Below are 15,337 nucleotides of genomic sequence, written 5' to 3'. Positions count from 1 at the left end.
GCAAACTGGGGGGGGGGAGGCAAGAAAAATATTTGGCCCCCCATAGCGCTGCCACTGATCCCAAGTCCCTGACCTAGAACTCTTATATTGAATCTTAAGATCTGTGATCCCACGGTATCCTTCTGTTGATAAATTAAAATGTTTTTGAAGTCCTCCTCAGCAGATAGATAAGTACATGTATTAGCCACTTTTGCGGTTCGCCATTATGCACTATATCTTGGGAGAGCCTCGAACTGGCAGCATACATGAAAGGAAGAATTACGTAACATTACACAGAATGTTATATGACTGGTTCAATTCCCATTCATGTATGCTGCCAGTTCGAGGCTCTCCCGCACATAGTGCATAATGGCGGAACTGCAAGTGGCTTAATAGGCCTAAGTATAGAAATGCACATATTTTTGTTTTGTTTCCTACAATATGTATTATCATGTCCAGGTAGTCTCAGGTACATGTACACAGGGTTCCCGTTAAGGTTTTAAAAATGTGCGTCCGTAATGACGCAAGTTTGCTGACGAGGTTGCAAAAACTTGCGTCCAGACAGATTTTTGTGCGTCCATCTGAAATTCACGATTATGACGATACACACGTACCCCGGGTCTACACCTCATCAAATGTTGATTGTTAAAAAAAAATAAAAGTGCATTTTCGCCGTGACATTCCATCTCCATTCGCTATGGTAATTTTTCTCATTTCTGTGTCAGTTTTGGTTCGAAATTAAAGGTGGTCAAAAACAGGTGCAAAAACATGAGCAAAGTCTGTCAATCTGGAACAAATTTTCGTTCGTAATTTTACTTCCGCATTTCTTTTTTAAAATTAACGTGCTGTTGATGCTACAAAGCTAAAACTAGTGCGCTGCCACAAATAATAAAAAAAAAAGGGTTATCATTTGAATTTTGTCTTTAAAATTGCTTTTATTCATCGTAACAATAATACTAATAAAGGAAACCTAGATTATTTATGAGAAAATAAACTTAAAATATTAAAAATTGAATATTGTCAGGTTGTGATAAATAATTAAATAAACATTAACCGCCCGTTAGCGGCACGTGTGTTCAGCTTGTAAACAAATCAATCGGGACTTCCCCATGCCATCAAACAACGATCGTTAGGAAAGCATGCAAAAAGTGCACGATTTCCTGATGTTGCATTTACAAATATTGCAGAATTTACTTCAATTCTTAGCAGGTGGGTCAAAATTTTGGGGCTTTTATTATCTTAAAAATATAAAAGAATACAAATTTCTTATTTTTATCATCAATTAATGATAAAATTTCGAAGTTTTGTCTGCGTCCAAATGAAATCTACAATTTCATTTTTGACGACAACTGCCGTGTTTCGATGTGATGGGTCACATTAAATGTTCATACATGTAGATGTAGTATGTGCTGGCTTGTACATGTACAATGTATACATGTGTGTTTCATTCTTATGAGGAAATTAAATGTGGTTTAGTGCAACACTGAGTAAGTGTTGACATGATAAGCCCTCCAATAACAACCATTAGCTGTGTTCAGACGCTGGGTTTTACACTCGGTGGAAGGTCGGAGTAAGGATGGGTCGGTGGAAGGTTGTGTGAAATGTTGTTGGAGTAGTGCCAATGTGAACGCTGGTCGTGTTAAGCTACTCCGACCTTCCCACGACCAATTTAACACATAAACAGGACCTGCTGGGTTGGAGTAGCTGCCTGTGTGAACAAGTAAACACGACCAGTCAGAGTAAGGTGACCTTTCACAACGAGCTGGTGACTTTTTGTAGGGTTTTGGGGAAAGATCAGCATTTAAGATGCAAATTGTGCCTCAATGTGATGTTCATGATTTCACGCTTCATCATTTTATTTGCCACTGAGCTCCATGCTGTTGATCATGTGCTGTTGATCATGTGCTGTTGATCATGTTGATGGGCAAAGGGTAAGCATGGAGAAATTAGTAATAAAATGTAAAAAATATAAAAAAGCAGAAAAACAAATTGCGGCTTACAAAAAAGTAAAAAATTGTCAGCAGCAATTTGTTTTGACTAATAAATAAATTTTGGGCGTTATCAAAACCCGATCATATTGGAACTTATGCCACTTGACTTGTTGAAAGCAACAACATGTAAGCAGCACTTCTACTTTACTTCCGGAAGTTACTCCGAGTATTCAATGATCCCCTGCAAAGGTTGTGTTAAGGTCCGTTCATACTACCACCGCATTTGTGATGCATTGCTTTGCAATGGTATTGCAAACTACTGCATTGCGATATCACAATGAAGTTAAATACATTTTAACTTGGAAATGCGACGAGTTGCGTTGAGTTGCGGCAAAAGTAATCGATATATCGGCATCGCAAAGCAACACATCACAAATGCGTGGTAGTATTAAGGGATCTAAAATGAGCGTTTATTGCGTTTCGACAGTATTTTTTGTGGGACATGAGAGCACCTCGGACCTATCGAATTGCATTCTGAATACGAAGCATGTCTTTCTGATATCAAATAATTTTCATTTTTTGAAAATCACAATATAATACAAATTTAATGACAAATTATAAAAATTTGATATTTTTCAAATTTTTGATATATAACAGTAAATTATATAAATCTAATGATATATTCTTAAAGTGTATGCGTAGCAGGGAGGAAAAAGCCGACGGTCAATTGAAAATTTTGACCTTTCATATTGAAGATATGGATTTTTTCCCAAAAGACCTAATTTTTTTTGGTGTTTTGGGAAAAAAAATCCATATCTTCAATCTGAAAAGGTCAAAATTTTCAATTGATCGTCGGTTTTTCATCCCACCTACATACACTTTAAGTATAAATCATCAGATTTATAAAGTTTACTTCAAGTACTGTTAAATATCAAAAATATCAATTTTTTAATGATTTGCCATAAAATGTGTATTAAATTGCTAATTTCAAAAATCAAAATTATTTGATATCAGAATGACATTCTTCGTATTCAGAATGCAATCGATATGTCTGATGTGCTCTAATGTCCCACAATAAATACTGTCCAACATTCATACCCCAGCCCTTAAGGGCCCTTAAAATTTGGCTGCGAGCTTGTGGTAAATTAGTCGGAGCATGCGTGTGTGAACGTGTGCATGTGAAATTGGGTAAATTCTTTGGTATGCTGGTGTAAATTTACGCCAACTGGTACCCCAGTCTGAACATGGCTATTCCAATATAGCAGATGTCACCCATTCTTATCTTGTCATAGAACCTTAGATTTGACAGAATGAAATGACGACAAGTTCAGGCAAAGGGCGTGTGAATTGGAGAAATATGTATGTAATCATCATGAGCAAGTATGTATCAAATATATACATCCTGGATTATCCCATAGTTGGCCTTACATTTTAATTTAGTGCTTAAAAAATGATGAACTGAAATAAGCTTGGAAATAATGATTATCTCTGAACTCTATCGAGTTGTTGATACAGTACATGCACATTGTATAAATAAAAGGTTTTACAGCAACCAGGGTTGTTTGATTTAAATCATTGATTTAAATCGCAATTTAAAAGGACATTTTGTAATCCACATCCTCATCCCCCCACTTTTCTCAAAAAAAGTTGAGATTTTTATACCACTGGATACGTCTGGGCGTCTAGCTACATAATGTTTATGTACCAAATATTTCTTGCAGATTAATTTGTTTAGCAAAAATATCGCCAAATTTGAATTTCGTTCTGGTATACCAGAACGAAATTACAACAGTGGCCTATGGAGCAGTGTAATACATAATCATACATAACTCTCAATTGAATCAACTGAAATTTTGGGAATAAGCTTTTTTCATGGATATCTACTGAAAAATGTCAAAAAAAGAGGATGCTAGGATCACGAAATCCTCCTTTAAATCACTTGATTTAAAAAAAAAAATAACTGATTTAAATCAAATTTTTTTATTTTTTACAATTTTTGATAAATGTAAGTTAATTTCTGATAAGTGCATAGACAAAAGAGTAGACAAATAAAATTGTATATTCTCAGCTTTCATAAAATTGCAAATTGTTCATGTTCTGTTTGATGTACCTGATTAAGTCTGATATAAACAAAATTATAGTTTTCAGCACATTTATTCAGCGTTGGTGCAGTTTATGGCGTATACAGATGTGGGGTCCTGATTGGCTAATTGAATCACATCATCATCACATCGGCACCTCATTCGCTGGTCAAGCTGCATAGTATCGCATTCTTTTTACACGGTAGAAAGACAGCAGAGGGACACTGCTAAAGTAATTTGCTAAATACTTTATATGCCTTTACAATTCACTGTATTATTTCTTGTTTTCCTTTTTGTTTCAGTCTACCCTGGCTGGTCACAAGAATATAGTAACCTATGTAGACTCTAGTGTACAGAAGACTAGTACTGGAGTGTATGAAGTCCTTATTCTTATGGAATACTGCAGAGGTAGGTATACATGCATGATTTTACCCATTGTCGGGGGGGGGGGCAGCATTTTGGGGCCAAATTTCAGTTCCCAAATGGAGCAGATCGGACATATGGTTTTCAAAATATATCATTTTATATTTTCTTTGTATCTTATTGTTTTTATCAATAATCAATAAAGTTGAGCTAAAATGACTGGAGATGCTCATTAACATGTAATATTTGCCAATATTTTGCCCCTAATTTGCATATATATATCAAACTCCCAATAATTTTGTATTGTTTGCCTTTCGTTTTTCATAAAAAAACCTCATTGAGAGCATAGATAGTGAAGGAGAGGCATAATGCTTGCATGGAATTCTATGGTACGGTATTGCAGAAAGGATGTTAAATTATCTCCAAAGTGGTGCCCCCCCCCCTCGGATTTCAGCACATCACATCAAAGCTCCCATTTAAAGGAATTTTTATCTAGTATGAAGCAATATGTCAGATCGAGCCATAGTATAGAGAAAATATTGTGTATATTAACAGGTTTTTTTCTGCAATTGACTTTCAACATAGACAGCGGCTTTTTGAACTCATACATATTGTCAGAAAGCCTCAAAATGGTGTACTGACCTTAGCATGTGATCTGACATTTATTTAAACTCTGAAAGTAGTGTAGGTGTATCACTTAATCCTGTCCCATGAGATGGCAATAATTATGACAAGCTTGCCTTAAACTAAATTATAATCAATTTCGGTCAATCTCCAAAAGCGTGCTATGCTCCTCCCGGGATGCTCCTAGCCTCCAACCTTGTTTTGAATGTATGACAAGCTACTGATGATCCAGCCATACTTCACTATGGACCACAATGGCCTCATCCCAATGGCATAAGTTCAATAACCTCATTGAAACAATCATAGTGCAAAATTTGACCTAAGTTGCAGAGTATGAGTTTTTGGACCCAAATTTGCAAAGATCATTCAATGAATGTGCAAATGTATTGGGGTTAAAGAACTGTGCACTATTAGATGAGAATATTTTGGACCCCAGTGCTTGTGGATATAAATTTACTGTAATGGTTTAAAAATCTATAACACCATCATGTTAAAATAAAAAATAGTGTTTCTTCAAGTAGCTTGAGCAATTCTGAATAAGAGACAATTTTGACACCGAAGACCTCAACACATTTTCTAGCTTTATCCGGGAGCTTTATGCATATTTCATGCTCATTTTGAGCTTGCTGACCAGAATTGATGATATTATTAGTTCTTCCATATTGAGTCAGCGTTGGTGGGTCTTAACACAAGCCTTGCATGCATGCATATCAATGTATTCTACATTGTGTTGCAGCACAAGTTCAGAACAGTAGCTGACATGAATTTTCTACTAATTTAGCAAACCACATCCGTATTTAATTTGCTCATCACCACCAACAATGGAAAAAGTGGAATGGAAATGACGCATTTGAAAAAAAATTCTAACCATCAGTGCTCTGCTGACATAATGGACACGCTAAATTAGAGTCATCAATTTGTTGAAAGAGACCTGCCCGGGGAGACCTGGGGGAAAAAGCACCTTTTATTTACACTAACAGGCCCCATTGCATCCAGAGGTGATTGTCTAGTACGTGAAGACCCAGAGGAGGCTTAAAGGCATTCCTACAATGCACTATGATTGGGAAATTTGATCAATATAACCTAATTTTAAAGGCAAAGTCCCCATTGCCACACACACAAAATGGTCATTTTAAAACTGCAGCCAACGAGCTAATAGTTGAGACTTATGACTTATATTTGACTTTCTTACAGGAAATATTCATATTGTCCCACTGCATTAATTTTATTCATAAGTCTCGATGTTTTGAATGTTAAATAAAAGGATGAAAACACCAGATATTTGCACACAATCCCAATGTAAGGTATGGTCAACTATACCACATGTGTACAAAAGCCAGACATACTAAGGTCAGAAACCCCATTGGGTTATGGGAATGCCTTTAAACATCCTCTGGTGAAGACCTATAACTTAACTAGTTTGTTCATTATCCAAGTCGCTACTTCTTACTGGGCATATATTTATTACGATAGGGTATTGGGCAAAACAAACAACACATTGGTCTCATTCTAGTTGAATTATATCAATCAATCAATCTTTATTTCATTCAAAATACAACAATACAATAACAGCAAAACAACACATTATATTAGGGTCACTCCATACCATATCAAGGACATGCCCCACCTGAACCCCTCAGATTTGCTTTATATCATTACTCATATGCTGTACTTGTAGAAATATTAAAAACCTGCAAGTTTGAGGTCTGTAGCTCTTACAGATTTTCTGTGGCAGCCATTTGAAGTTGGAGTAGGAGCGTCTAAATTTGGACCCAAAAGCTGCCCTTTAAATAAATTTCATCTTTGGGAGCCTGTCAGTGTCACCTTCCTTAAAACCTTGTATACACTAACTGTATACCCAATTTGTCAAAATGTAAACAAAAATAAATGTCTGCAATTGCGTGTGGGGTCACTGGGTCATTAAATATGCAAAATAATTTTGAATGTGACCCACTAATGTTGAAACGCTCCTTTTCATTATTAGTTTGAGTCTTGCTTCTTTGGGTTTTAAATATCATTCTGAAATATCATCTGGGTGAAAGGTTTAGCCTCACAAAATGTTATGATATTCCCAACATGGTTGGCCGACTGGCCGAGAAATAAAATTATATTGATTCTTTATAATGCGCAGGAGCTAAAATTATCTGGAAAGTTGTGCAGCAATAAACAAAACACATTTACATCATACATGGAAGAGAGAGAGAGAGAGAGAGGCCAAAATCCTGCGTGGATATTGGGGTCTCGAAATGTGAATTCTCCCTAGCCTTGGTTGCAGGTCATCAAATATGCTACTGATATTGTTTTCTTCTTCTTATATTTTTTAAAATATCAGATGGCCATGTAGTCCAGCAAATGAATGAGAGACTCAATGTTGGTTTCACAGAGCAAGAAGTACTGAGAATATTCTGCAACGTATGTGAGGCGGTGTCCCGTCTTCACTACTGCCAGACACCGATCATACACAGGGATCTCAAGGTATGTACTCCATACAAGGAAAAATAACAAAAATGGATTATATAGTTTTTGAGATGGGACACAGGTGAGTAGAAAAAAATCGGCATATAAGCTCAACTTTTGTTCGAGGGCCATTTAAAATCACACTACCCCTGTGGAAGATTTTAGAAATATCTTCTACAGGGGGAGTATGTTTTTCATATGTAATTGGTCAGTGTTAATCAATTTGAAACCCATACTCCCTATGTATTATGGCTTTACCTATATCTTCTACAATTGGAGTAAGTATTTCAAATGGAAGTTACCAAATTGTGTATTCTATTCAAAATTGATTCTCCCTCTGTGGAAGACTTTTATAGCTAAATCTTCCACAGGGGTAGTGTGGATTTTAAATGGACTAGCTCATTTGGTTTGCTGAAATGATTCTGTGTGAAATTCATTAACAAATCAAAATATTATTAAAGTGATTTTTTTTTTTACTTCTGACACAATGTGGACTTCCAATTTGTTTTTGTTAGAAAAAGGACACTGAAAATGATAAATCATAAAACCTATGTGCATGCCGCTCTCCACAACCAACATCACATATTTACTGACCAATTTAATACAGGGTTCCCCACAGTCCTTGAATTTGAAAACACCTTTTCAAGGCCTTGAAAGTCCTGGAAATTTGCACAAGGTCCTTGAAAGTCCTTGAAAATTAGAATTTTACCTGAAGTAAAATGTTGACAAACTTTGGGGAGTGGAGAAGAGCTGTCACTTTCGTTAATATGTGCCGCATGGAGAGCCGCATCATGATTTTTGTGTTGTGGTAAGTCCTTGAAAATCATGCTTTTGGACCTTGAAAGTCCTTGGAAAGTCCTTGAATTTTAAAGGCTTCAAGGTGCAGGAACCCTGTATTGAATAGTGTCAATGTTTTAGGTTTTATCCGTAGAAATATCGATTGGTCATCTATAATAGTAATGGTTTAGTGATTGTGCTTGTGCATGTGTTAGATTTTACATGTAAACATGCTTGCTAGACCAGAGCCAGTGAACTGCAGATATGCTCATCTATCAGGGCACAGTTCTTTAACCTCAATACAATTGCACATTCATTGAATGACCTTTGAAAATTTGGGTACACAAACTCACACTCCGCAACTTGAGGTCAAATTTTGCTCTATGATTGATTAATTGAGGTTATTGAACTATGCCATTGGGATGAGGCCATTGTGGTCCATAGTGTAGGAGGAAGGTTACTGTGACTTGAAATGAAACTGATTCTTGTGCGAGTACAAACATAAAATGAATGTGGTCTATCATTGTGGATTCATTGTGGGTGTAGTATAGATAGACATCATCAATTGATGGTCATCAATCTTAACCCAACAAAAATAATACAAACATATACATGACTATGTATTTTTGTATATGGGTACGGAAAGCTTGACCACTGACCAGTCAAGCCACTCCCTGTGGCGTGCTGTCGCTATTCATGTGTCTAGCATCCAAGGGTCGGGAGTTCAATACCTCACACAAGAACAAAAATTCTCTTCCTTCATCTGCTTCCTTCGCTAAAAAGCTTCAGTGTGTTTGGGGTCTACCACCATTTTTTCCCTTCATCAGGGTGTTCACTATAAACCCTAACCCATTATTCCAAAAGCAACAAAAGGCTAATGTTCAGCACAAGCAGCATCTTCAAAACTGTTTTATCAAAAAAGCACTGTTTTTTTGGTGCAAATTATAGGTTTTAAACGATATGATTCTTTCATATGTAAACACACAATGATTGTTGAAAACATATTTTAAAATATCACCTCTTTCTTTGGAGCGTACTTACCCTCTATTGTATAGCAGAAATTCAGGCCCGTAACTAGGATTTATTTGGGGGGGCTGATTATGAAAAAGTGGACTTTTTTTTCCCCAAAATTAGGACCTTTTTGACCAAAAAAGCATAAAACCCCCAATTTTTTTTTGCTCCCTATACTCGCAAATGGGACTTTTGGGTCAAAAAGGGGACTTTTGGGGCATTTTGGGATAAGGAGGGGGTGTCCTCCCCCGGCCCCCCTGGTTACAGGCCTGCAAAAATTGTCTCTAAAAAGCTCATGAAATAAAACAATAAAAAGCTTTTGAAATAAAACAATAAAAGCTTTTGAAATATAACAATAAGAGCTTTTGAAATATCAATAAAAAGCTTTTGAAATGAAGGAATATTTTAAAAACTAAATTCAATATTAACTAAATTCAGTGAAACATTGCTAATACAGACAGCGTACATCATAACCGCTAGATTTTATTAGCAGCAAGCTTTAAAAACCTTGCCAGAAAGGAAATGCCTACCAATGTGAATGACCTGAACTTACGGGGCATTGACAGAAATGACAAGATGAAATTTAGTCTCAATATCCTTTATCAGCTAGATTTCTGCTTGTGCTTATTGAATATAAACTCTGGAAATGTCAGGATGGTTGGATGTTTTGGTAGTGGAGGTTTCAGTTATGAGTGGTTTGTGTTAAAAATAGATTTCAACTGTGTAAAACTACATGAATGCATTTAGTGGTTGAATTTAATTCAGTTTTGTTATGCAATTCGCTGTCGAAGTGACATAATAAATCAGATTAACTACCATATAGCAATGGATGAATACAATTTTGACTATATCGCCCTGCACTACAAGCAGGTTGCACTCATCACCTGTGTATGTCTGCAATCATAGATTGAATATAATACAGCTCTTTTCAAAGATACTTATCTTACAGGTGCGAGTGAACAGAATGATATGGTTCAATGCATAGGTACTGTGTTAATGTTGTAGGGCGAGGCGATAAAGTCAAAAATTGTATTCATCCATTGCTATGGTAGTTAATCCGATTATTACATTGTGTATGTCACTTTGACAGCGAATATCCTAAAAATATGATGTGATGTGATTGAGGGTAGGCAGTCATGTGGCACTATTCATGTACAAGTCAAAAGTGTTTTTGCCTAATAGATTGAAATATTTTGATACCAATTATCATATGTATATATACATTTAAAGGGTACATTATTTAGACAAAAATAACTGCATGCTTATCTGATTCGAGGTCATTTTCCAGTGGAGCTAGGCCCAACACAAAGCCAGACGATTTCACATAATGGCCGTAAAACAGATGATGCAAAGTGATGATTGTCATTCATTAATTACCTCAAATTTTACATTTTTGTTTCATGAAATTAGATAACACAATTTTGATAAAGACTATTGAAAATGTATCTATTTTAATGCTTGTTTGCCCATTAAGAAACAATACGCAAACAATAAAATAATACATGCAATTTATTAAGCACCTTATATTGCATGCAACCTTTACAAGATAAACAAAATATAACACTAAAATTACAATAAATTATTTAGCTACGATAAAAATAATACCAAACACAGATTATATTATGTGTGAGATTAATTAGAACAATTACGCTCTTATAAATGACCTGCATTTGCGTGTTTACAAATAATAAATTATGATTGGAACAAATGCATCACATAATATGTATTCATGAGGTTATTTATGCAAATTAATGCACCTTTCCGTGATGCATTTGGGCAAATCACTGTGCACGATTTTGATTATTGGACGGTGAAAGTAATATCTAGAATGTTTCATCATATCCAAGGCATGGCGTTTTAAAGTACCGGTACACAAGTGATCATATAGCTATTTTTAGGGTTTATACATGTATACTTTATTAATTTCTTGTTTTCTGTCACCAGGTGGAGAACATCTTGCTACATCCTAGTGGACAGTACATGTTATGTGATTTTGGCAGTGCCACTGCAAAAGTACTGGATCCCAAGAAACATGGCGTACAACAATGCAAAGATGAAATTGAAAGGTTAGTATGGTGTGATTAGTCAAAATCATATTCATGGACAAGAGTAAAAATATCATGGCTTTATCATAGAAGAATTTTAGAAGATACTTAAGGGATCCAAAATGAGCGTTTATTGCGTTTCGACAGTATTTTTTGTGGGACATGAGAGCACCTCAGACCTATCGAATTGCATTCTGAATCTGAAGCATGTCTTTCTGATATCAAATAATTTTCATTTTTAAAAATCACAATATAATACAAATTTTATGACAAATTATAAAAATTTGATATTTTTCAAATTTTGATATATAACAGTCCTCAAGTAAATTATATAAATCTAATGATATATTCTTAAAGTGTATGTAGCAGGGAGAAAAAGCCGACGGTCAATTGAAAATTTTGACCTTTCATATTGAAGATACGGATTTTTTGATCGTCGGCTTTTCATCCCACCTACATACACTTTAAGTATAAATCATCAGATTTATAAAGTTTACTTCAAGTACTGTTAAATATCCAAAATATCAATTTTTAATGATTTGCCATAAAATGTGTATTAAATTGCGAATTTCAAAAAATCAAAATTATTTGATATCGGAATGACATTCTTCATATTCAGAATACAATTCGATATGTCTGATGTGCTCTAATGTCCCAAAATAAATACTGTCCAAACGTTCATACCCCAGCCCTTAACTGGTAGCCAGTGAAGTTTGCTAAGCACATGAGTGATGTGACCATAGGACCAAGTACGAGAAACAAGTCGGGAATGGTGCTCACCTTTAGCATTATACCATTTTTGGTTTACTGTTTGTTTATCAAGTACTCACTACTACTCAGTGGCATCTCTGTGTTATAACTGTTGGTTTCAATTTTTATAGCACAGATATTAACTCATAACTGTCCCGAGATAGCATTAAATTATTGTGTCAAAAATATAGAGCTTGGATTGTAGATTATCTAATTAATGAATTATTATTTGTTTATACTCCCTATGGACCACAATAGACTCATCCCAATGGCATATTTCAATAACCTCAATTAAACATTCATAGTGCAAAATTTGACCTGAAGTTGAGGAGTATGAGTTTTTGTACCCAAATTGTCAAAGGTCATTCAATGAATGTACAAATGTATTGGGGTTAAAGAACTGTGCTCTGATAGATGACCATGTTGTGGGTCCTAGTGACTGGTTAATGAAGATGATTCACTGCACCTGGTGTGATAGAGAATTTTGTTATCATCTGATGCAGAGTTGATGTAATATTCAGTTAAAATTGCTACATGTCAACATTACAGTACTTATCTCATTGCTTGCACCTGTGCCATCAAGAAGGTGTGGTTGACTATGATTGCTTCATAACAGTGGTGTAATAATAGCCTATCATTATCAATCACAATCAAAGGGGAGCACAACAAACACACAAGCACACAATTTTGTTGAAATCAGAGCATTTTCAATTTTTGGCCCCTGTGTGGCTAAAAAAACTGACCACCCCCCCAAGATTTGACCTTTTTGCTTTAACTCAAGAACGGTATGTCGCAGGTAGGTCAAACCATACTTTTTCTGAATCCCTGTGTGGTCAAAAAAACTGACCACCCCCAAGATTTGACCTTTTTGCTTTAACTCAAGAATGGTATGTCGCAGGTAGGTCGAACTATACTTTTTCGGAATCCTTGTAATGAGCGGAATAATTTGGTGTGCTTGTTAACCATATTTAAGTAACTTTGAAATTTGACCACTGTGATGACCTTTAACCTTGTATGTGGCCGGAGTGGCTGGAATTATTTTTTGTTAACATCTTGAATGTTTTATAGGACCATAAAATGAAGCTAAAATTGTTGGTTTGGTAGAGTCCTTTGGGGGGTCATCATTAACTTCCTGTAGATACTGGACTAATTACATTGTCCCCTGTGCTTTATACTCTAATATTAGGTCAGTGCGCATGGTAAGAGGACCAGCGAATTTGCCAAATTTTCAATTCAGAAAGAAAGTTCTTAAAATATATACTTATTTTACCTTGGTAATGCAAAATCAACACAAAACTTCTGTTGTCTTCACACACCAATTTTGGTATTTCTATTTGCTATGACAACTTGGATCATTTTTTGGCAATATTTTCTGTTTTGTTCATAAACTGTCTAATAGAAAATTAGAAACAACAACAAAAGCATGTGGCTGGCCGGTACAAAAACATTCATAATTTTTTACCTCTACTTCCGCATATCAATCACAAATATGAACTTGTCATTGCCAGTCAAATGTGGATACATCAAAGCTTTGAATTGTTTAATTTGTTTTCTGATAAATAACTACAATATAATCTGATATCTGATTAAGTACTGTATCAAGTTTTTATATTTACCAGAGCGCTTCATTATTTGTTTACTCCAGGGTAAAGTTTGCTCCTTGTAAATTTGAGCTACAACCCAAAATTTTAAGGTATGAGAAATGGCAAAATGCCAACAAATGCACATACAATGTAGGTCTCTCTCTCTCACATAGTTCTGTGTAGCCTAGGAGCCCCAAAGTTCATTTTGAGACCATTACAGCACAAAAATTAACTCTACAAAAATGACCAGTTTTAGCAGCAGCCAAGAACATTCAGATGTGGGATTATAGCAGTGTTCAGACGGTCATAGAATCCTCGAGGATCGGCGTGCTCGAGGATTGTGATCCCTAAGTCAATCCCCGAGTGCGTGTCCACACGACTCTGTCGTGGCCTGTAATCCTCGAGTTTCACAATGCCTGATGACGTCAGTTTGAGAATTACAATCAGAAGCCTCTGCAGTATCGCGCGAAATTGAACTCGGCAGAGCGTAAACAAACCATCCCACCATCATGGCACCGATTACGATGTCATGGTCTGCGAAGAACATTTTGCTCTTGTTTGTATTTAAATTCATGATGGAAAGTGGTGACGATGTTCTAGATTTGGCATCGATACGGTTGAGTTTTCGACATATGATTGGGAGAAGAGAATTGTTGAGAAAGAAAAGGCAGAATGAGCGACAATTGCAATATTTAAATGTACCGTAGAACAATGGAACTCCACCACCATGCACAGGTCAAGCTCAGTGCTCGAGAATCGCAAAATGTAGCATTCACACGGCAGTAGAGCTCGAGCACCACTGGGAACTTGTGAAATCCCCCCCCCAACTCAACACGTTGGCAACCATGAGAGTTACCAAATCTTTCAAACACCCCCTTTTGCAATGATTTTCATCAATTTTACCCCCCTTTTATACAAAATCGAGGACAAAATTTGGGCAAAAACAACCCCTTTTTTGTGGTTTTCAATGACTAGAATTTCCAACACCCATTTTAAATGACTAGAATTTCAAAAACCCCTTTTTCAATGACACTAAATATTGCCAAATTTCGCGGACAGTGCAAAATACCCCCTATTTTGCTGATTGCACAGTCAAATTTCGAGGACAGTCCAACTTAAATACCCCTATTTTGCCAATTTCAGCGGTCCTTGCTACTGGTAAAAAATTACCCCTTTTCGCGCTTTTTGGTAACTCTCATGGTTGCCAATTTTGGGTTGAGTTGGGGGGCCGGGTGAAATCCCCTAAATTTCTAGGGGATAAATTTGGGGATAACTCTAGGACTGGAATCCTTGAAAGCGTTCAGACAGCAGATTTCCCCAAGTCTGTGCTCGAGAAATGCGGTGCTCGAGCAAATAGCCCTCCGTGTAGACAGGACTTATATATCAACAACAAATTTAAACAAAAGGATTATTTGATAACCAGTACTGTTCAAATATACAAATTATTGATATCGCTAGGTCAGTTCACTTGAATTTGAAACTAAACAGTCTTTAGTATTTTCAAAGGATGTCCTTTGTTCAAATTAAGAAATAAACGTCATCAGAGGTCAGGTTCATGGCTATCAATTCAGGAGTGGGCATTGTTATTGTTGACTTCAAATTATAGAACAATCTTGACCTTATTTGAAAATAGCATTTGATAATTACTGATCAATTTACATTAAATGATTTGAAAATCAAGATCTCAAATGCTAATTGAACTTTGTAATTATGCATTATAAAATGTATCCACTCTC

The 15,337-nt window shown here is 35.9% G+C and overlaps 1 protein-coding gene across 1 annotated transcript in view; it reads left to right on the top strand.

Moving 5' to 3' along the window:
• The window catches only part of LOC140170995 (uncharacterized), a gene marked incomplete at its 5' end in the record, with an annotated part of 81,166 nt that overhangs the window by 22,620 nt on the left and 43,209 nt on the right, over nucleotides 1-15,337 (top strand). Inside the window, 3 exon segments of the mRNA XM_072194181.1 lie at nucleotides 4,294-4,399; nucleotides 7,311-7,453; nucleotides 11,168-11,289. Of these exon segments, the coding sequence (XP_072050282.1) occupies nucleotides 4,294-4,399; nucleotides 7,311-7,453; nucleotides 11,168-11,289 (371 nt within the window).

The sequence above is a fragment of the Amphiura filiformis genome, chromosome 15 (assembly GCF_039555335.1).
Source record: "Amphiura filiformis chromosome 15, Afil_fr2py, whole genome shotgun sequence".
In the NCBI taxonomy this organism is placed as follows: Eukaryota; Metazoa; Echinodermata; class Ophiuroidea; order Amphilepidida; family Amphiuridae; genus Amphiura; species Amphiura filiformis.
This window is presented reverse-complemented; position numbering and strand designations above follow the sequence as displayed.